Raw genomic sequence first — 24441 nt, forward strand, 5'->3', positions numbered from 1 at the left:
ACCCAATTCGAAATAATCAAAGCCTCTAAAGAAACCAAAATCAAACCTTAAACAAAAAATCAGAGACATTACCAACAGTAATCACAAAGGAATTACACAAATCTGAAAATGAAAAATTACCCAAAGAGAACTGACCAACAATGGTGGCGGCATAGAGAACTCAACAACGATGGAGGCGGCTCAGAGAACTCAACAACGATGGAGGCAGCTCAGATAACTCAACAACAATGGCAGCGGCTCAGAGAAGTGAACAACGATGGTGGCGGCTCAGGGGTTCGAAGGATGATGGTGGCAGCTTGGAGATTCGAAGAAAAATGGCAGCGGCTTAGGGATTGAAGCAAGCGTCGATGACCATGGACAGAGGTCTCAAAATTCCAGTCGACCACGGCGAGAGGTCCGAAAATGGGAGAAAGTTGTTGAGAGGGAGTCCAAAAATGGGAGAGATCTGGTGAGAGGGGGTCGAAAATGGGGAAGAGGTCGTGAGTGAGGGAGGCAGCAGATGAGAGATGGAGAGTTAGATAAATGTTAGAGTTAGATATATTAGGGTTAGATAGATTTTAGGTTTATATAAAAGATATATTAAATTAAAATTAATATTAATCAAAATTTAATTTATATAATTTTATAATTTATTTTTTAAAATATATTATTAGTGTCACGTGTCACATAGTAATACGCCCACTTGTATTCATCACTTGACATGTCACCATATTCATCAAATGTCAGTAGCCACATCACCTTTTTTTTTAATTATGTAAAAATTGGAGGGAAAAATAAGCGGGAATCGTTAAAAAATTTCCCTCCAAACACAATCGTAGGTAAATCTAATACCTACCAATACTAATGGTAGGTAATAATAAATTTTATAGCCCCCACACATTTTCTTTAAGAATTCCCTACCAATAGTCGCTACGAAAATATAATCGTAGGTAAAAGAATTCTTTAGCTACCAATAAATATATGTATGTAAAAAATTGGTAGGTAAATGTCGAATATCTTGTAGTGAAGGTTGGGTCATTTGGAGATGTTGTCGCCAATGGCATTAGGTCTTTGAATGGATTGGGGCCGACGAGATGGGTGCTTCGAGTTTCTATACTATTCTTCTGTTGGGGTTTTATGCCCTAATTAAAACTCAATTTCTTTGTAATCTCATTTTATTATCAATAAAATAATAGAAATAAATTTTTGACTTGGTCAATCACTTTGCTCACATGTTTTATTTTCATGATTATATCTCGAGCATATAACTAATTATATTTATAGTAACGTAATCACAGTGAAATATAAATATGATTATATGTAAAAAAATAAGTTAGTCCGAAGATTAGTTAGTGCACAGGATTTACACTGACTTGCCAATCTACGATATGATTTACTTACACATTGTAGTGTTATGTTCTTTCCAGAAAATTAGCAAAGTAGATAAGATCGGATGTATTTGTTACATCGGACTGGACTGATATTGACAGTAGATAGGATAAGTAAACATACCGTTATTATCTATTCTAGTCATTTCATAAAGTTGACCATAGGTCAATTCAATCTCAATTCTGAGTGGTTAGTATTCTAACTGATTGTATTATTTGAGTTTTTTGACTTGTTCGTTACTAGCTTACCCTACGGACTAACCCATACTTACATCTTGGGAACTTGACAGTATAATTGAGTGGGAGTGTTAATCATAGTTATGAACATCTACAGCTTCTGATGAAGAAGTAAAACGACAGTTTTCTTTTAGTTTGGTTCAAGGTGCTAAATGATAGAGATCTCATTTCAATAATTAATATTAGTTTACTGAAATATCATTTACAAGGAACTAAGTGTTTTAAGGATAAAATACAATTACGGGTATAATGATATTTTAGTCTCATCTCATTGTAGACCGTCTATAGATGATTGAGTGACAATTATGGTTGTAACAATGGATAACTAATAATGTATTTATATTTTTTATAGAGCGTTCTATAAATTCAAGAGTGCAATTCTCAGTCTTTAGTGGAGTCACAAGGAATTAATAAGTTAGTAAATTTATTTGTTAAATTTATGATAACTTATTGGAGCTTGATTTCATAAGCCCATGGTCCCCACTGTACCTTGGATAAAATCATCTAAATAGTCTTAATTAATTTATTTAATCATCAATTAGAATTATCAAAGTTGACCAGGTCAATTTTGGATAGTTTCACAGAGTTCTGTAATTTAGAGAATAAAAAAGAAATTATGACAGATTTATTAATTAAGATAAATTGGTGTCTAAATTAATAAATAAGTTTAAATCAATGTTCAAATTATAAATAATTAATTTGATAAAGGATTAAAATAATTATTTAATTAATTAATCAATAGAAAATAATACGGGCCTTGATTTTAAGTCCAACGAGCTTATAATTAAAAAGGAAATTTCACGGGCCTATGACCCATGGGAATTTCGACCAGGGCTGATAATTAGCTATTATTTTATTGATATTTTAAATAAGTAACCTAATTGAGCCTATAAAATGAATGTTAAGTGAGAGTTGTAAAAGATGACAGAAAGACTATCTGACAGAAAATCAGAAGATCTATTCTTGATGCTCTAGGTTTTAGATTCTCTCTACAACATAAGTCATTTTCTAAGCCTCAATATTCTCTTCTCTTCTTCTCTTATTGTATCTTTCTCATGTGTTGAGATTTGCCCACTCTAGTCTAGGTGATTCTAAGGATACTTTGGAAGGTTGTGAAGAAAATTGAAGAACAGTTCAGTTTCTTTGTGATACCCTGCGACAGAAAGGATACAAGGGTCAGAGAAACTGAAGGAATGACTCATTCATTCCGCTGCGTATAATATAAGTGTTCTTATCATTTTTTCTGTTTGAATTCAATTTTAGAAACATGTTCACGATTTTCTTATAATAATATGTTTAATATACGATTTACATGAAAATAAACAATATCCTGAATAAGTTCTTCCAACATCTTCATCTTCACATTTTTTATTTTGTTTTCAAACTAATTTTGAGTTACAATCAAATATGAAAACAAAAACTGAAAACCTTCCAAATCTAAATTTTTATCAATTTTAAACAAAATTTATAATTTCTTTTTATTATGATAAAAGTTGGTTAATAGATTAAATGAATTTAAATAGAGATGTTTTTGTTTTGATTTTATTTTTATTTTATTTTAAAATTAGATTTTATATTGTTCTTTTATTTTAAAATATTGTTGCATTAATTAAAATGTATTAACTTTTTTTTGTATTTTAAAATCTAGAAGAATGCGACACGTATCAGCCTCTAACAAACCTCGTAGTAATAGTCACACTCTTTTCATGCTTTTTGTTATTTTTTTCCTTCAAAATAAAATTATATATGTTCGTATCATTTATTCAATATTGAGTATTTATGTCATAAATATAAAAAATAATTTTTATTTAATTAATTAAAAATTTGACAATTAAACATAAAACAATATTTGGTAATTCTATTTTTATTTTATTTTATTTTTTAAATTTAATTAAAATTCATTCAATTTTAAAAATAGAATTTTTTTCACTTTCAATTTTTTTTTAAACTGTTTTCGACTTTTTCATTTTTTTTTTCTTCTTCAAATCAACACTTTATGTTATAGCTAAACAAAAAATAAAAATAAAAGTTACCAAATACATTTATTACTTTTTATTTTTTTTTAAAAAACAAAAACAAAAATAATTATCAAACATATTTTTATTTTTAAAAAATAAATAAATAAAAATAAAAATAATATTTTATTTTTATGTTTAAAAAATTCAAAAACAAAAATTTTACCAAACACAACCATAGTTATTTTTAATATAGTGAGTTCCATCTTTTATATAAATATATATATATTGGCTAAAAAAGTATATATTAACAGTATACCAGGTGAGTAATAAAGTTCACGTTTGCTAGTTTATAATTATTAATTTTGTTTTGTTATGAATTACTTTTTTTTAATATAACAAAAAAAATTATTGTTAAAATAGTATAATATTCATATAAATTGTAAAAGAAGAGCATTAATGGAATTTTTAACATATGACTAAGAAACGAATCAATGAACAAATAATCAAGATTATTTTAAAAACAAATGATTAGAAATTATTCATGCAATATCATTCCAAAATTTCCAATAACAAATTGAAAAAGTTACAATAAGTTAACTGTTACACCAAAATTTCGAGAATAAATTAATAAGTTCGAAAAGAGTAAGCTCGAAAATAACAAGTGTTGACTGTGCACTTGTATAAATTGACATATGATTCTAGATTTGTTATCAGAGTTCGAGCATGAGTTGCAGGTAGTGATGCACACAGGGCGGGGAATTAGCGGGGAGTGCTCCCCCCGTCCCCATCTCCATTTATAATTTTAATCCCTGTCCTCGCCTCATCCCTGCTTATTCCCCGTCCCCAGGGATCCCTTATTGGGGTGAGGAATCCCCACAGGGAACTCATTTATTTAAAATATCAGTTTTACATTAAAATTTTAAAATAAAATAGTAAATTATGTGTAAATTAAAATATTGCAAAATATTTATAATTTCAAATACTAAACATGATTCCAAATAAAATTTAAAATATTAAAAAAGTTACTAATATATTACAATAACACAAAGAAAGATATAAAATACAAATAAAATATTACAAAAATATATAATAATTTAAACAGGGCCCTGTCGGGGCGAGGAGTGTCATCCTCGCCCCGCCCCCGCCCTATTTAACATTTGGGAATTGAAAATTAACTCCATCGTCGCCCCGTTCCCCATTTTGACGAGGATTCTCCCCAGCCCATTAGGGGTGGGTCCCTGCGGGACCCCGTACCCATAGGGAAAATGTGCATCCCTAGTTGCAGGCTTGAACACACCAATCTTCTTCAAGGAATGAGTTCGACAAAATCATTGGATGAGGAGTAGGTTATAACAGGAACGATGAGCTCGAAATCTGTCCAGTCTCGAAAGCACGTAGCACAACGATCGAGCTCAGTGATACATTTTGCACGCGGAAAGACTGTTATTAAATCTCTATTTACTAGGGATTCATTATTATTATTATATATTAAATCCCTATTGTCTTGGGATATTATATAATTAACGCATTTATAATATTTATTTCAAATTTATTTGATTGATCGTAACTTCCCTGAATTAGAGAAAGATATTCTCATGACTATGTTTATAAATGGCCTAAAATAATTCATTTGTAGGGACGCACAAAATTGTATTGGAAAATACTCTGCCAAATTTCTTTCTGAAAAAGCTTTGAGAGTAGTAATAATAATAATAGTGACTCGTGAACTAAACAAATTTTAACTATTGAACCGCATAAAAAGTCTTTGAATCCTTCTATTTTTTCTATATTTTTGTTTAGTGCTTTTCATATCTAAGTTGACGAAAAATAACTTCAACATTAACAAAGTCATTAGATGATTGCGCTTCACCACACTTATACCCATATCTTTGTAAACATTCAATACCCTTTTTCTTTATGCATTTAATATATATATATAAATATATATTTATATCTTCAATATAATTAGTGTGAAGATAACATAAATTCTTAATTTTAACGTTTTTTTATTTTTTTTAATGTTAACTTTAATACAATATTCTTATATTTAACATAATATTTTTATATTTAACGGTATTTTGTAAACACTTAAACTTAAATCAAATAAAATAAATAATTAAAAAAAATTAAAATATAATATTTTTAAGATATTTTATAATGATAATTATTTAAAAATAATAAATAATTAAACAAATTAAAATAAAATATTTTCAGATATTTTACAATAATAATTATTTTCAAATAATAAATAATTAAACAAATTAAAATATGATATTTTGAGATATCATTTTGGTAATAAAATCATATTTTTTATAACTTAAATAAAATTTAATTAAACTTAAACTCACATATTATAATAATATCATATTAAACATATAATATAATTTACTATGAATTAGCAACAAATTACTTTTTTTTTTTAAATCTAGCAAGAAACTTAAATTTAAAATACATGTATTATATTTAATATTACATTAAGTATATAATATATATTATATAATCACTTATTGTCACTTCCAAATTAAAAAACTAGAACCAACATAAACTTAAACAAAAATAAATAAATTATTTAATTAAAATAGAATATTTATTTCAAAATTTATATAACATTAAAATAAATTTAATATAAATTTTATAAATAAAAACTAAGTATATATATATATATATAAATTAAATGCATAAACATAAAGAGACGCTAGATTTAACGGAAACCAGATTATTATATATAAAGATGTAAAGGGCAAATGAACTAGGAAAGATCCAAACTAGAACACTACCTTAAAAGACCAGATTCCAACAGTTAAGTCAAAAGTATTTCATTACTTCTGAGGGGCGAGCAGGCTAGGCAACAATCCGAAACAATTTGATAGTAGCTGATAGAAGTATTCTCAAGGGAGTAAATCATCTGAATGGATTTTGATGACAATGAGACAGATTTTGTTTAAATGTATATGAAATATATTAATGTACTCCGGCAGCGTTTTTCTGAACTCCAATTCCTGGTTCCTTGATTTTGAACTCCTGTAAATGTGACAGATTTTGGTGCTTCCTTGATTATATTCCTCCGAGCTTTCTGCGCCTGTGATTCAAATTCCAAGTAAATAAATGTCTGAATATTGATCTAACTTGGGAGAACGCCAAGGTATTGTGCTACATCCACCTTTTAGGGAAAAGACCCCCTCAATTTCATTTTTCTTCTTTCAAAACTTTCTTATAAATTTGTCTAACATCAAAAGTTCTGTTACCTCTTTTTCCCATTCGCATCTCATAGTGATGATTATGAGAAATAAGGTTTGAACAACGGTTCCACCAATCATTCCGGCCCATATTCCCTGTTCATGTAAAATCAAGGGAACAGATGTAGAGAACTCGTAATAATAGAGCATTAGTTTCATAGCCAACAACAACTATATACAGTTGAACATATTATTTTTTATTGGAGCTCAAAAAGTATAACAAAAAGCGGTAACAATACATACCATAATACCAAACGACAGATACCATCCCAAAAATACACCAAGTGGTACCCCTACAAGATAGTAACTACCCATGTTTACAAAAGCAGCTTTTGATTGCCAGCCAGATCCCACTGCAACCCCTGGAATTGACAAACACAAGGCCCCAAAATCCCTGCATGAGACCATTTCAGATTGTGCAAATTAAACTAAAGTCTAGCAATGATAGGTACTTTCTGACCTGAGAGAACTGGCTGAATACAATTAAGGAGAATGGAGAAGACCAACATGATTGCTAACTCATTAACCATTTTAATAACAGGAAAACTCGATGTAAAGATCATGGCCAGCTTCTTGTGGAATACCACGACTATTAAGCAAAACCCAAGTCCCACGCATATGGAAGTAAATACTGAAACCATGGTTGCAAACTTTGCCCCTTTTGCATTTCCTGCACCAAGCTCATTTGCTACCCGCACCCTAGCTCAGCGAAAAAAACAATGATCCAGTAAACTCAACCGAATAGACAAGGCACAAGGATTATTGTTCTTTTTTTTTATTATTATACTCTATTAATAATTAGGTTCCTACAAACAAGCATGACTTAATTTCTATAGGAATGTCATTAAATAAAATCTAAATTGAATAGAGTTTGTGTCTCCTCTCCTAAACGATCTACCCGTGGCTAAGATTATGCATTACAATAAACAAGAAAGCGAAATTTGCTAGTACTTAGGATGAAATTTGAACTAAATACAGGTAGTACCAAATGAGGACAGTGTTGAGCTGAATTTGAAAGCTGTTTCCCCATGAAAGAAAGCCAAAAGGAAGCGATGTTGCATTGAACTTGTGTAGGTTTCTCCTATACAAGTCTAAGAAGATTTAAAAAGAGAGAAACATCAATTGAGCAAATGTCAAATGTTCGCTTTCACGTGGGACCTTTTTATGATTGCTATTAATCAGAATTTGGAGTGATCCACCCTTCAAGTGAAAATATTAGAAGAGCAGCCCAGTTAACCAAAGATAGTACTTAATACACAACAAGAAAGGCAGAAACTGTTGAAACCTAAAAAAAGCCGCATTGGGCCAAAGACCAAATTCGCCGTATGACGTTGGGCCCGAAACTTTTTAGCCAGCCCAATTAGTCATTTATTTTGAAAAAGCTTAATATAGTGCGTTTAAGTAAGTAGTTATTTAAACAAATACAAAGACCGCTTCTGCGCAGAAGTAGAAGTATGCCCTTCCAACAGAACCAGAAGGGAATTCTTATTTGTTTTTAATATAATTGTTGATCCTGATTTTGGCCAACTGACACGGAGTCAAATTTGCTTGATGCGGACAAACACGTTGAAATGAATATGATAACAAAAAACAATAAGGAACACAAGAATTTATAGTGGTTCGGCCCTAAAATCTGGTAACAACCTACGTCCACTTGAATTGTTATTGATATATGATTCAAATGAGTGATCAAAGAACTAGGGTTCAATGAGTTTCACCAACCTCTAAAGAACAAGACAATATATCAAACAGAATCACTCTAGTCTCAAATAATTCGAAAGCCAAAAAAAGTCCCTTCCTTGAGCTATTTTTCTCTATTTATAGGCTCAAGGGGATTACTTTAATTTGTTACAGATATTCTTTCCTAAATAATCGGATACTCAGGAAATCATGGGATTCAATCTCGGGATTGACTAAGATCTTTATAAAAGTATCATGAGACACGCAGAACCTGCGACCATCCTGGTCGCAGGTAAACTTCAGCTGCCTTTTGTTTGCAATATCTCTTACTGGTCGATACCTTAGCAGAATTCCGCCAGGTGTCAGCCACGTGTCCAGAAATCACTTGCCACGTCATTCGTGCCTATTTTTTGGATAACAATAATCTTTAAAGAGGAGGAAAATTAGAGGCAGAAAAGTTGGTTATTCAACGACCAATCACATTTCTCCATGTAATCCGTAACTCTCCTCTCAACTGTTATAAATAGCCAATGCTGAGAACAGCAAAGGCAACTCTGATTTCTTTAGAGTTACTTTGCTTGAATAAACACTCAACTAACTTAGGCATCAAAGAGTTTTCTTGCAGGTAACCCTAGGCGCTTTGATCCACTTCGAAGATTCAAAATTCCAATCGGAGAAGGGAGTTAAAGCCACTGAAAAAAAAAAAAAGATTAATTTCCAAAAATACCCAAGCAAATTTTCCACATCAACAATTGGCAATATCTGTGGGAATCACCGTCATCAAAGACTTCAAGAAACACTAACTGACCATGCGACTTGAAGAGGAGCAGAAAGCTATGCTCCGAAAAATACTGTCCCGACATTGACTAACACACCTGATGTTAACAAACAATTGAATCGAATGTGCAAACTCATGGAGGCATCACAACAACGTTATGAGGAAGCGATCAATGCACTGAAAGAAGATCAAGAAAAGTTGGAGGCCGAATTGGTGGATCTTCGTAAAGAAAACGCCGAACTAAAAAACAAAATCCCTCCACCAGCAATTGAACCAACACCCATCCAGGTCCTTGGAAATGATGACGACGATCTTCATATCAATACATTGCCCAATGGCCCCACCAACCGAGAACGCGTTTACCAAGAGGCACCACCTATTCGACAAAATGAGACTTATGTTGCCGCAAATCAAGACCATCGCCAACCAACTCCCCAACCTCAACGTCAAGATCGTGATATGATCTGTCGTCGAGCCAGACAAATCGACTATGCTGGAAATGAGACCGAAGACAGCTTCAAGAATCATGCTCAATGTAAATATTCTACGCCACAAGCAAGCCCACTCCCATAAGGCTGGAAGGATGAAATGATGGAGGTCTTGATGAAATTTTCATAAGGAAGATCCTCTTCTCAACTTGACGTCATAGGTCTTGCCATGAGAAGGGCCGACAAGACTTCGTTCACTAATTGGATCATACAGGAGCCTAAACCCAAAGATTTTGTCATCCCGACACTGCCTGCCTTCAATGGGAGAATTGATCCCCTAGATCATATCTTCCAATTCCAACAAAAAATGTCCTTGGAAGTGGATAATGAGGTCATTCACTGCAAAGTCTTCTCCACTACTTTCACTGGACCCGCACTTCTATGGTTCAGGCAATTACAGCCCTATTCCATCAATAGCTTCAGCGACTTCTAAACACAATTCTTGCAACAATACAGTGCGAACAAAGAGGCACCCAAAACTATGGGAGACTCTACCGAATCAAACAAGGTGAGAACGAACACCCAAAAATGTATCTTAAACGTTTCATTAATTTGGTCAACCAAATCCATAATGTAGATACCATCATCGCTGCTAACCTTTTTGTCGAAAGCCTACAAGTAGATACTCTTATACGAGAATCTTTGACCTCAATGACATACAAGTTCGAACAGAAGGGATCTTCCATGTTCTAAAAGCACAGGAACGGGCACAGAAGAAGCTTGCCCTGACTTCAGTTCCAGCCGCCAATAACCCGCTTCTGCCTGTCAGAATAGACAAGCAGAAGCCAACCAATCCTAAAGACGAAAGGAACCCCAAAAGATCCAAAACCAGTAACGAGCCCCATCGTTATTAGGATTTTGAATTCAACACTCCCCATGAAAAAATGAGGAAAACAAAGGTCGTCAAATTTGGCAGACCCCATTCAAGATCCAGCCTTCTGCTGACCGAAGAGACAAGGACAAGTATTGTACATTCCATAAAGACCATGGCCACACAATCGCAGAATGCAAGTGTGGAAATAATGCTTCTGTATTTTATTGAATTAGAGTTATGCCTTTAAATAGGTACTGTACAGAGAATGAGAAGATATTTGGTAGTTAATACCGAATATCCTAGCATAATTACAGCAAAGAATAGGGTAACAAAATAAGCATGCACCCTCCCTCAAGCTGGTGCATAGAGATTTCACGTGTCTAGCATACACACTAACTCATTGAAACTTTCTTTAGACAAACCCTTAGTCAGTATATCTACCTGTTGGTGCTTGCTGAGAATGTAGACAACACATAATTTCTTTTCATCAATTTTTTCTATGATAAAGTGTCTATCCACTTCAACATGTTTAGTTTTGTCGTGATAAACTGGATTATGTGCGAAGCTAATGGGTGATTTACTGTCACTATACAACTTCAACGAAGCAGTCCTTTGAAGTTTTAGTTCTTCGAGTATGCGATTAATCCAGATTAATTCACATACTCCTTGAGCAAGAGCTCTAAGTTCTACTTCAGCACTACTTCGAGCTACCACTGGTTGCTTCTTACTCCTCCAAGTAACTAAGTTCCCCCAAACTTTAGTGCAATTACCAGCTGTTGATCTTCTATCCTCAACTGATCCTACCCAATCCGCATCTGTGAAGGCTTCAACACCTCACTCTTCATTTTTCTTAAACAATAACCCAGTCCCTGGTGTTTTCTTTAGATAGTGCAAGACTCTATACACAACTTCCAAGTGTTCTTCTAAAGGATTGTGCATGTATTGACTAACTAAGCTTACAACAAATGCAATATCAGGTCTTGTGTGAGATAGATAGATCAGTTTGCCCACTAGCCACTGATACATACCTTTGTCAACTATCTTTCCTTTTTCCTATATGTACTTGCCTCTTGGTTCAATCAGTGTTGCAACTGGTTTACAGCCACTCATTCCAGTTTCTTTGAGAAGATCCAGAATATATTTTCTCTGAGATACCGAAATACATTGTTTTGTTCTTGCAACCTCCATTCTGAGAAAGTACTTCATTGGCCCAAGATCTTTAACTTCAAATTCCTGGGCTTGCACTCCCTCGAGTCTTTCTTGCTCTTCATAATCATCACCTGTAATTATCATATCATCAATATAGACAATGAGAATAGTTACCTTCCCCTCTTGTGTGTGTTTGAAAAACAAGGTATGATCTGACTGAGCCTCTTTATATCCATGCTTTCTTATCACCTGATTAAATCTTTCAAACCACACACTTGGAGATTGCTTTAGATCATAGAGTGACTTTTTCAAGTGACAGACATTCTCTGTTCCATATCTTCCTTCGAACCCTGGAGGAATCGTCATGAAAACCTCTTCTTCCAAATGTCCATTAAGAAAAGCGTTTTTAATGTCAAGTTGTTGTAAGGGCCAATCAAGATTAGCAGCAACAGATAATAAAACCCTTACTATATTTAACTTGGCAACCGGAGCAAATGTCTCATTATAGTCCACCCCATATGTCTGAGTGAACCCTTTTGCAACAAGTCTTGCTTTGTACCGGTCTATAGTTCCATCTGCCTTGTGTTTGACTGTAAAGACCCACTTACACCCCACCACATGTTTGTCTCGAGGCCGTTTGATTATTTTCCATGTGGTGTTGGCTTCTAGTGCCCCAATTTCCTCATACATTGCTTTCTTCCAATCTTCTTGTGTGAGAGCCTCGATAATAGTCTTGGGAATCACTACTTGCTCGACTTTTGCTAAAAAAACTTTATAGTGAGGATTCAGTCTACTATAGCAGACATATCTTGATATTGGATGTTGAGTACAACTTTTAACTCCTTTCCTTTTGGCAATTGGTAACTCATACTCAGGTTCTACCATACTGGAAGACTCAATATTAGAAATATCAGTAGGTACAATAGGGTTCAGAGGAGAACTACTTACATCAGGATTGGTCTGTGAGTCAGAGACATGAGATGTTGGAGCAGTAGTTGACTGTATTACTTGATGATTTCTCAGTCGCCGAGAGTAAACTAGGAGTTCTTTAGTTTTGGGCGACTGAGGTTGTGACGACTGAGGTTGTTGCTCAGAAGAGAATTCAAGAGTAGTCTTAGGAAGACAGGTATCCCAACTAGAAACATCACCTACAGTCCCTCCATGAAGTGAATAGTAGGGATAAAAAGGTTGCTCTTCATTGAATGTAACATCTAAAGAGACGTACATACGTTGAGTAGAAGGGTAGTAGCACTTGTACCCTTTTTTGGTAGAAGAGTATCCCAAAAAAACATATTTTAGAGCTCAAGGATCAAACTTAGAACGATTAGGACCAAGAACATGAACATAAGAGATACATCCAAACATTTTTAAGGGAAGATTGGAAACAAGTGGTGTATATGGCTATTTTTTAAGAAGCACTGATGAGATATATGGCTGTAAGAATAGCCTCACCTTAGAAATGCTTTGGGACAGAATTTGTAAACATTAGGGCTCTAGCAATTTCCAAAAGATGTCTATTTTTGCATTTACCAACCTCATTTTGTTGAGGTGTGCCTGCACACGAGCTTTTATGCACAATACCATGAGATAAAAGATAATCACCCAAGATTGAATTAAAATATTATGTTCCATTATCTGTGTGTAAAACTTGTAGATTTGCATTGAATTGAGTTTTTATCATAGAGTGAAATTTTTTTAAAGTCATGGCAGCATCAGATTTAGTTTTAAGGAGAAATACCCAACTAACACGTATGTGATCATCAATAAAAGTAATAAACCATCTAGTATTTGTAGTATTTGTTATTCGAGATGGTCCTCATATATCACTATGAATAAGAGTAAATGGTTGGGTGGATTTGTAGGGTATAGAATTAAAAACAGCACGTGTGTGTTTGGCCAATTGACAAATTTCACATTAAAATAAGCTCAAGTTTTTATTTCAAAACAACTTAGGAAATAAGTACTTTAAATATGAAAAACTAGGGTGGCCTAACCTATAATGCCAAGTTTTTATAGATAATCAAACCACACGGTAAAAGGCTTTGCAAACTTCATACATGGTGGAGAGATTCCCTATTACAGAGGACAAAAATTCCAAATAATCCATTAGTTCTTTAACAAATTCAGTGATTGATCAAGCCAATTACCTCACTATTAATAGAAACTCTAAGCCATGTAAGATCCGCTTTCTCCTTCGAATCGTCTTTAGGAGGATCGTTCGTCAAATGATCATCTTTGTCTATGCTCCGCAGATGAAGGCGAACAGTCTTACTCCAATCCAAATAATTTGAACCATTTAGCTTATGGTCTGTGATCTTTAGACATCACCAGCACCACATCTGTCACAATCGACAATTTGTTCTCAGCCATAGAGCCTCAACAAAGAGATAAGGCAGCAACCACTAGAACCAAGGTAGAATCACAACAAAGAACCAAGAACAAACCTTGACAAACTCAAATTCAGAAGCTAGATGGACGAAAGCAAAGTACAGACAAACCAGGGACGCAGAGGAGAACAATCGACGAGAAAACGACGGCCGGAAATTGTGCCATGCGCGCCCACGCGCCGGTGCATGGAGAGTGTCGCGGCGGAGGACGGCAACGCGTGTGGCTCACGCGCGGGGCTTCTGGTCACCAAACTCTGACGAACGGTCGATCAGAGGGTGGACTTCTTCACAGGACAGGCAGTGAGAATAAATTATTTCTCAAAATAAGGTTTCCGAAATGGAACCCTAAAAGACACAACCCTAATTTGTGTTTATACACCCAAAGAAAATATGAATGTAGAAAACCCTAAATTCGAACCCTAATGCTCTGATACCATGTTATCTGAGGTGAAAAGAATTGTATACTCTTGCATTTCATTGAAAAAATGATACATTTATATATACAAACTAGTATAGCTAACTTAGGAAACTATGTCAATCAGGATCTCTACAATTAATCTAATTGATAACTAATTGACATATATTTACATGTTGTAACAACAATTACAAAAAACTAATATAAAGTGTTTCTCGGCATTGGGTAATATGTTTTCAAGATTGGCGGACACCACCTTCTGCATTCCTATTTGCTGCGGATGATGAGCACCCGCCTCTGGCATCAGTTGCTGGCGTTCTCTTTGGTCGAACTGTGGGACCTGTCATAATCTCTTCAGCTGCAATGCTTACCACAGTCTGCACCACTCGCTTCCCTTCCGGATCTGTCGGGTCAACCAATTCAACAGAAGGCGTAAACTCATCTGTTGGAGACCTGTTAGCGCGGTATACAAACCCCAGCCTGTCATCATTAACTCGCAACACTTCTAGGTGCTCCACTGAATAGCTAAAAGAAATGTCGCCCAAGTCCCACAAATAATGTTCCAGATGATAATTGCCAAGAACAATGTTAAATGACTCACAGTATTGCACAAGCATGCCCCTCTTCAGTGCGAGCGACCGTTTGTCATCATTCAAAATGGCATCCACATACTTGGCCAATTCCAGTTCCCCAATCTGGATATTCACTTTCTCTGCAATTTCTCAATCAAGTATACGCTCCCAAGTCTTCTCAATGTGGACTTGTTTGATATCTTGCAGAAGGTCATTGACCTATCCCTTTGCCACTTTCAACTTCTCTTGCAAATCCGCCCAGAGCCAGAGTCGTTGCATCCTTTTCTGCAAGTGCAGCACTACAAAGCTTGTCCGCCTCATCAACTTTCCCTCTTACAATCTGCACTAATTCCTCCGTGGACTCCAATTTCTTTTGGACCTCCAACTTGTCCTCCTCAGCCTTCTTCTTTTCCATTTCCATATTAGCCAGCTCCGTCGCACGGCTATCTGCCTTTTCGCCATCTCTTCAACTAACTTCTCATTCTTTAACCTTTGCTCCTTCTCCTGCTCCAAAGCCCAACGAGCCTCCGCCAACTGGGCCTCTAGTTCCATAGTTCTCCTCCCTTGGTCCTCCGTCACCACTTTCCACTGTCCTTTGCTGACTAAATTGTGACGTTCAAGGACGTTTGAATAAAAGCAGCCCTACAAACCCATATACGCTACAATCAGCTTCATATAATATGAAACAAATTAAGCCATGAACATGATAAAACCTACCAATATTAGATATTCACGCATCGCTTCTTTCGCCTTGCAGACGTCATCCATGTGCCTCACCAATTCACATGGGAAATGCACAACTGCTGCCCGAAGAATGTCCTTCTCCTTAAGGTCACGTGCCACCACACCATCTCTTCTATTGGCCATAACTGCCACTACCCTTCTATCAAGCATAAAGGCAAGAAGGGCACCAAGCATAACTGCTTCACTAACCTTTGATGGTATGGCGGGCACTTCCGCCACAACACTCACAGCTTCCACTTGGGGCAAAGGAGGAAGGGACATAACTATGCTTGGCATAGGTATGACCCCTGGCGAAGAACTTACATTAGAACCACTGGGCACAGCAAGGGCAACAACGTCCATCTGAGTCTTTTGCCTCTCAGGTTCACTCACAACCACAATCACATCAACATTCCCTTCTTCATCACAATCTAGCTCGCTTGGTAAGAAGATGGGGTGCTCACCACAGTCGAACCAAGTTGATTCAAAAATTCAGTTGGTGAATCAAAACCTGAAGAAAGGGGGAGTAGTGGTGGCGACTGGACAGAAGAAGTTTCAATAGCAGAGCTCCCCTCCGAAACATCACTCCTAGAGCAACCATCTGTCTTTCCCGCCCTGGAGATTCCTCAACACTAGCAAACAAATTATCAAGGAAACGACTCTTCTTTAAAGAAATCGAGCCCTTTTTAACTGCACCAAAACCTTCAGAAGGGGCAGTTTGCAAGACAGGGGCACCACCCAAAATTGCAGGAGTCGGAATCCCAGCAGTAGATACTCAAGGGGTAGATGGTAAGCAAATAGTAGGGGCAGAGGCAGCGGTCACGGGAACTATTATGGCAGGACATTCAGAAACTTGAGAAGACCCCACACTTGGGGATTTGGATACTGGCGGATGCCCTAGAATTAAACTAGGGGACACCCCCATAGAATCACGAGTGACGGAAGCTACTTGAGGGGCACTTAACACCCCCAAAACATGGATAGCAACTTGGTTAGTACATTCGGGTCGCCTTTTCTGGCTAGCGGATGCTATGATAGAACTTGACAATATACGAGGCGCAGGACTAGAACCTGCACCAAGAGATTTGTTGGTCGATGGGCTAGTAGTTTCTCTCCTCAAAAACTTAAATTGGGAAGCCAACACAGCCCCGTCGTCAGAATCCTCATTGAAACCTGCGGGCGGGGTTTTCCTTTTCTTTTTGGGCTTGAATGAACCCGCAGCTTGTTGGGGTAACACCTTTTGGGATGGCAGGGCTCAAAAATTAACTAAGCAGATATTCCCAACACTAATATTGAGGGCAGCTTTGGGAATTTCCACGGAAGACGCTCTTCTGCTTCTGGCCTCCGGAGCTGAGCAGTACCTTTCATGTGTCGCTTGGGTCTTAGAAACCGTCCTCTCGATCTCTTCATCAAAGGGCGAAAGGGCATAAGATGGTAGGGGGCGAGAAGTGAACCTCTTCATCAAATCCTCACACGCCTTGAGGACATCCGCCTCCTTACAATCGCCCCACATGGCTCGAACCATAGCAACATTGGGGTCCATATCGGTTGTAAAGCACAAGCGCAGCATAATATGCATGCAGTATGGGTTGCAAACTGTCTAGATACTGATGGCTGAATCTTTAGACTCGTGAAAGAAACCTCTTTGCATCAAAAGGTTGTCCCTTTCATCACTAATTTTGACAATCGGCCAGAAACAATCTGGAGCAAAAAAAATAAGCAAAAGAAAAACACAACTAAATTCAAAGAATTTGGACATACAAGTATGAATATGCTAAAGCAAACTCGCTGTCGAAAACAGCATAACATAGCTCTTGATTTTGGCAATTAAAATAAAATTGAAGATACTAAAATTCGAAGCTTACCAATCATGAAAGTTCTGGCAAGTGGCGATATGTTGCGAGGTAGGAATCTGGGGTACCATTCCCTGCCGACCACAAACATATTCATTCTAGTTCTTGTTGGAATTTGTTGGAGCTGTCACAATCAGTAAAGATGTATCTATCCTTCCTGGGAGACAAGTAAAATGTCTTCCATGACCTGTTCTCGGAAGACTTATTATTAGATTTGGTGAAGGCGGCATAAATGTCACCTGAACCGATCGAAAGGCCTTGCATGGCGTCAAGCATGTGTGCCCCAACTATCGCCTGGACAGCGTTTGGCATGAATTGACAAATGTGCGTCTTGTAGCCGGAAAAAATATGTTCAATGGTTGCAGGGAGAGGGAAACAGAGATATTCAATGTGCTTGGAACCAAGTATTATTTCGCTTGGTTTAACGACATCTTTGTGTCACCAATTACACAATTCGCTCTCCGTGAGTTTGCGAATCGAGGCATTCTCAAGTATGTCATAGTCCGCGAGCAAATGATCAAGAGTCGTATGGTAATTCTTCTTCGGATTAGGTTCTAAAGACAGTCTGCAAGCCATAATTGACAATTTTTTGCAGTAAAAAGTGTTTAAGCTTTACGAAGTTCTTGAGAGAGAAAGGACTGAGAGAAAGTCTAGTTGAAGAGTCGACTAAGAAGAAGAGAGGAAGAAGCGACCTTTTATTTTCCCATTTCAAATAACGAGGGAAGCTAAATCGCCAACAGTTGTGGGTGTTCCCCATTAATCCTCAATTCTCGGGAACATGGGATGTGATCGCTGAAATCGAACAGACCATGGTTATAAGCAATAAATGTTTAAGGCATGATTAGACCATGGGCATTTTTGGAATTATCATTCACAATGATAGGCTCACATCTGCGTCCACAGAACGACCGGATATGGGCCGAGGGGCAATTTTTGGAACCCAAAAAATGTCGCATTGAGCCTAATACCAAATTTGTCGTATGACATTGGGCTCGAAGCTTTTTAGCCGGCCTAATTAGTCATTTCTATTGAAAAAGCTTGATACGGTGTGTTCAAGTAGGTAGTTATTTAAACAAATATAAGGACCGCTTCTGCGTAGAAGTGGAAGTAAGCCCTTCCAACAAAAGTGGAAGGGAATTCTTACTTGTTTTTAATATAATCTTTAAAGAGGAGGAAAATTAGAGGTGAGAAAGTTGGTTATTCAACGACCAATCACATTTCTCCACCTAATCCATAACTCTCCTCTCAATTGCTATAAATAGCCAATGTTGGGAACAACAAATGCAACTCTGATTTTTCTACTATTATTCTGCTTAAATAAACACTCAACTGACTTAGGAATCAGAGAATTTTCTTGCAAGTAATCCCTGGCGCTTTGATTCACTTCGAAGATTCAAGATTTCAATTGAAGAAGGGAGTTAAAGCCACCGAAAAAGAAAGATCAATTTCCAAATTACCCAAGCAAATTTTCAACATCAACAGAAACTTACAACCAAGTGAAATTTACCCTGTTGCAGCCAAAAATCCAAGAGGAATCATAGATTCCCAACCGTAGATTGTTACACTACATAAAAACAGAGCAGGTGCATTAGAGTACTAATTTAAAAAATATTTTAAAAAGAAAAGGCAAGAGTATGATATTTGTCGAATACAAAATATAATTAAGGACAGTAAAAAAGACAAGGTTGTGAATTTGAACCAACCAGATTGAAAGGGCATCGACTGCAATGTGAGTGTTTTGGAAATAACCAGATACAATGACCAACATCCTGTAATAGAAATTCTCCAACCTAACATATTACAAACACTTTGCTTGCATTCAATCATCCACCATGAGAGCGTAAAAGTAAAAGAGATTGAGACAGAGAACAAACACATACGAGAGCATGACCCCAGAAGCCAAAGAGAGCTTAAAAAAGTCCCATAGCCCAACAAAAGCTTGACTTGATAAACCAGTCCATGTTTCAGGGCAACCTCCATAAACAGTGTATCCAAGCATTCCGAAGACCGAGAGCCACCAGGCAAAGTCAATAGTCAAAGCAGCGCCAACAAGACCAATCCTCAGCTTATACACAAAAACCCAACTTAAAATAACATGAAGTCCTATAACGCCGCCGGAAACCCAAGCAATCGGAGCCGTCTTGAGCTGGCTCTGCAAGAATCTCTGCAACGAAAACTGAAATGGAAAGCTCAAGTGAAACGGAATAAGCCATTTAGCCACCACACCAGTCTTCTCCGCCACCGCCTCGGTCTGTCCGATGAGCTTCAAGATCGGAGTTGGAAATAAAAACATGGGCACTAGTAATACCGAGCTTATAAAGAGTACAATCCAAGAACGTTGCACGTAAATTCCCATCATATGGTACTTTTTCGCTCCATAAGCCTGCCCACAAAGAGTCTCGAGCGCGCTCGCCATGCCTAACTAGATAAAACCCAATTACCGTTCCCGTTCAGGTAATCGATCAGTTTCAGAAAGAAAGAAAAAATAAAATATGCCCACTAAGTGTTTGATTTTAAGCCTAAAAGACGGGGCAACGAACGCGTAGTAATATACTGATGAGTGAAGATTACCAGGAATCCGAATGTGATGCCGACGATGACGGTGGTAACGATGGAGATGGCCGCGAGATCCACGTCACTGAAGTGGCCGGCGAAAGATTGGGTAACAATAGTGACGGAGAACATGGCAAGGCGGCTGAAGATGGAGGGCCCAGCTATTTGCCATATCTTCTTCGACTCCAGCCACGTTCGAGCAACCAGATACCCACTTCCTAGTTCTTCTTGCTGGTAGTTCAGCAACGGGTCTTCTTCTTCTTCTTCTTCTATCATTCTCTAAACTCCCTGATGAGCGATGATCCACTTGCCTTGCCAACCAGTGAAGTGAGCTCCGGTTATTACAATTCTGAAATCGAAATTCTAAAATTAGTTGCTCTTGTTATGTATTAAGATCCATGGGATAACTCAAAAAAACCGGTGGTGATGTGAGTGAGCTGACCAGTGAAGTGAGCTCCGGTGATTACTAATGGTCGGCTGTTCTCATCTTTCCCATATAAGATTTTTAATACTATTATATCGGACAGGGTAATAGAATTTAGACTTTCACAGGTAACGCGGAAATTCTGGTCAGAATATGCCTGAGCCTGAGATTCACAACCGGAAGATTCGAATGGCAACACTAAGGTGAGACTCGAACTCGACACCACAACAACCCAACTACGTTACGGTCTCATCTTTCTTGGGCTGGGCTCTGACTTAAAACTCGAATTTGACAACACATTATACAGGAAAGTTTACAGATATACCCCAAAATTGAGCTGTAAATATGAGTCAGCCTTTTTAGCATTTAGCACAGCACAGCACAAGCTTGACTCGGCACAAAAAGTACGAAAAAATATAAGTTTCAGTCAGGCACAACAGGAATTAAAATTTAGTATGGCATGACAAACTCGAAGGCACGATACAAAAGTACGAACAAACTAGCGTGAAAACACGACACAGTAAAAAATCTGATATTTTGACATTAATAATATTAATAAATTTTTATTTATTAATTATTTATAAATTAAAATAATGATAAAAGTCTATTATTTTTCTCAATATTTATAATTTAATAATTATAGTAATTTATTTTAAGATTTATTAGTTAAAAATATTAGTATTTAGTAGTATATATTCAAATTCTAATAATTATCTCTGATATAATTTTGAGTAAAATATTGTTGAAAAGTACATAAAAATATCTGAAATTATAAATTAAACAAAGAAATGTATTTGGATTTATGGTGAGTTTATTAATTATTAAAAAGGAGGTGTGGAGTTCAATTCTCAATCCTTACATTTTATAGCAATAATAAAATGGGTCTAAAAGTGGGCCTGATTTGGGCTCGACACGGCACGACATGAGTCATGCTTGGCTTACTATTTCAAATATGTGTCGGCCCGGCATGAATTTAATACGGGCCCGATCCGAATTATTCAGATGCATGAAAATGTGGGGACCGTGCTCTCCCCAAAAGTTCAAACATATTTAAAATTTACTATAAATTCCAAAAATAAAGAGTAATTTAAACAAGTGCTTCTAAATTAACATATTTCTCAAACATAGAAACAATCTAGCATTTTTGAAAAAGAGTCGTAATGTTAAGCGATTATCCCAAAATGGCAACTAATCATAGGAATACTTTCCCATTCATTTTAAATATATGGAAATTTAAACCAACATAAATTTAAAAATTCTCATCAAACTCTTCTATAAACAAAAATCTTGACCCAATTGATCTAAGAGAATTAATAATTTAGATTTGCTAGAATTGCATTTTCTTTTATGAAAATTCATCTTCTCCAGTGAAAGTTTGTCCTCCCTACACTTAAAACTCTGGCGACATTATTAATTCTTTTACTTGGAAAGTAACTGTTATCCCCAAAAATTGGAGATCGATGACGTGGCAATACAGGTGACAAGTGGCAGTACATGGTCCGTAAAAGACACATTAATAAGTCAATAAATATATTGGCTCCTCAGAGTTGTGATAAAGTGATATGACTTAGGAGTAGCCGAGTAGGCCATTGAAGAATTTTGACTGGCTTGGGAAGTGTCATGACCGACCAGGAGTGACTTGTCTGCCCAGGAGTGACTTGTCTGCCCAGGAATGACCTTGCTGCTCAGGAATGACCTTGCTGCCCAGGAATGACTTTGCTGCCCAGGAATGAACTTGGTCGATCGGTCATGCACATGTCCGGCCAGCCAAGTGCATGTCCTACCAGCTAAGTGCATGACTGCCCAGTAGAGGTATGGCCGACCAGAAGGTGATATTTATCAACCAGATAGAACAGACTACGTCAAGGTTCCCAGAAACGACTTCAACAAGAATCGGTCTTGGCATACGCGGGTGTACGCCCTGGATTTCCCACGGGCTGTTTAGCAGGACGATCCTCGGGCTAAACATGATTTAGCCCGAGGCTCCCACAGGCCAGAGGCTTTATCTTCAGGACGGGCCCTTTCTAGCTCGAGGGGATGGAGTTTCCTGCTCCCTCTTGTTGTTCCAGGAGCTGGGAACAACATCCGGCGACCACTGACGGATCAGCTCGGGTTATGGATTGCTCCGGTAGCGAGCTTCTCAGGAAGCTCTGACCCTATGGGAAGTCAACACGCAAGATAAACGTGCATAATCCTGCCATCACGTGTCCGATATCCCCCTGACTTCTCGGACACGCCGCAGGAACGTGCGTATTCAGACACCCACGGACGGGTTGGGCCGTGCGGCCCATTATCTCCTTCCATACTGATTAGACCACACTTGTGTGTCAGGTTTAGGAAGTAATCATGAATATCACAGACTTGATATGACAAACGGTAAGGTCACGGGATGACCTCCCTACCAATTTCCAGGTGCCTTCTCCTATAAATATGGAGACCCTGGGAATTGATAGGGGTTGGAAAAAATAGTCTTGTAAGAACTATATATTTTGTAAACCAATTACCCAGAAAAGATCAATAATATTGACTAGTGGAGTAGAAGGATTTTAACCTTCGAACCACTTAAAAAACGTGTTTAGGGTCACCTAGTTCTTCTCACAAAGATTTCATATCTGCGGCGGTTCTACTTTTAAGTACTAATCTCTTTCTCTTCTTCTCTTAATTACCTGTTGCCGAAGAACCGCGTCAACAGTTTGGTGCTTTCATTGAGAGCAAGTCCAATTAGTACTACCACAAACATACAACTATGGTGACCACTCGATCCAAACATGGCAACGAGACAGAACAGCATGATGGGCAGGAGGCCCACCATGTTGCCCTCCCCGAGGAGCAAGTTCCTGAAGTCCAGCAAAGGCCAGGAAAGCAGCCGGCCGGCCAAGACGACACTGGTAGTTCGACGCCCCGGCCGCCTAATCCGAATCCAGGTTATTATACTGCGGTGGAGATGGAGAATGCTCAACTGAGGAGCCAGCTAGCAGCAGCTGGTCAGCAAATCCAGGATATTCTGAGTCGACTACCCCCTCTCACAACCAACGGTAACGTTGGAGAGAGGCAAGGCGAGGCTCCTAAGTCTCGCCGGAGTAATCGATCCAGGTACAGCCGTTCGGTTAGGACATCAACCCCTAGCTCTCAGCCTTCCTCGAGGACACCCGGAAGAGATAGGGGAAATTCCCAAAGGAGGGCCGAGGAGATCCGGAGACGTCAGCCCGTCCCCGAAGAGCGTCCAGTTCCTCGTCCAGATCGCCCAGCGCGAAACCATCAAGCTGGCAGGGCCGAGAGGCCCCCACCAAATTTAGTCCGTCCAGACGGCACTAGGATCGCCTCTCCGGTCAGGCATCCTCCTTCTCCCATCAGATATCCATCTCCTCAGACCATCCGAGACATCCCGACCTACGGAAATAGTAGGAGAGACCCGCCATCGGCCGAGCCTTCCCGGCGCAGCAGGGTGCCGGGGGAAGGATCAGGTCGGAGCCGCCAAAGACGCACATCGAGCCTGTCCAGCAGGAGTCACTGGACCGGTAGTGCACGGAGTGACCTTTCGGGAGGAGACCTGCGACAACGACTAAGTTCAGCACAAAGTCACCATAATACCCATGGAGGCGACCTTCGAGATCGCCTCAACTCTCACAGAGAGGATCGAGTTAGGGATGGTAGCCAGGCCCGCTCAGTTGGGGTCCGATCCGAAGTACGTAATGGCGGGAATGCCCCAAATGACCTATCTCCAGATAGGAGGGGAAATAACCCGCCTAATATGTACAACGGGTCCGGAGCTGTTGAACAGCCCCGGAATAACCCAGGATCTCAGGA

At 37.8% G+C, this 24441-nt stretch overlaps 2 protein-coding genes across 10 annotated transcripts; both read right to left on the reverse strand.

The window, feature by feature from the left end:
- Positions 1 to 6312: 6312 nt before the first annotated feature.
- On the reverse strand, positions 6313 to 20935 carry LOC133801745 (protein DETOXIFICATION 27-like). 9 transcript variants are annotated; one of them, XM_062240004.1, is made up of 10 exons: positions 20653 to 20931; positions 20229 to 20559; positions 19538 to 20079; positions 19361 to 19447; positions 19165 to 19221; positions 7784 to 7879; positions 7259 to 7497; positions 7042 to 7160; positions 6808 to 6894; positions 6313 to 6641 (listed from the first exon to the last, which is right to left on the reverse strand). In XM_062240004.1, the coding sequence occupies exons 2-10, from the start codon at positions 20484 to 20486 to the stop codon at positions 6504 to 6506; spliced, it is 1623 nt and encodes a 540-aa protein (XP_062095988.1). In that variant the 5' UTR covers positions 20487 to 20559; positions 20653 to 20931; the 3' UTR covers positions 6313 to 6503. The 9 variants fall into 9 exon arrangements, 8 of the variants coding, with proteins under 8 accessions (XP_062095988.1, XP_062095994.1, XP_062095982.1 ...); XM_062240010.1 differs by having other exon boundaries at positions 19361 to 19426; positions 20229 to 20933; XM_062239998.1 differs by having other exon boundaries at positions 20229 to 20932.
- LOC133801797 (uncharacterized) lies at positions 15053 to 19141 on the reverse strand. The gene is made up of 2 exons (XM_062240043.1): positions 15799 to 19141; positions 15053 to 15723 (listed from the first exon to the last, which is right to left on the reverse strand). Exons 1-2 carry the CDS (start codon positions 16165 to 16167, stop codon positions 15427 to 15429), a joined length of 666 nt encoding a protein of 221 aa, XP_062096027.1. The 5' UTR covers positions 16168 to 19141; the 3' UTR covers positions 15053 to 15426.
- Positions 20936 to 24441: the final 3506 nt, after the last annotated feature.

The sequence above is a fragment of the Humulus lupulus genome, chromosome 1 (assembly GCF_963169125.1).
Source record: "Humulus lupulus chromosome 1, drHumLupu1.1, whole genome shotgun sequence".
NCBI classification, from domain to species: Eukaryota; Viridiplantae; Streptophyta; class Magnoliopsida; order Rosales; family Cannabaceae; genus Humulus; species Humulus lupulus.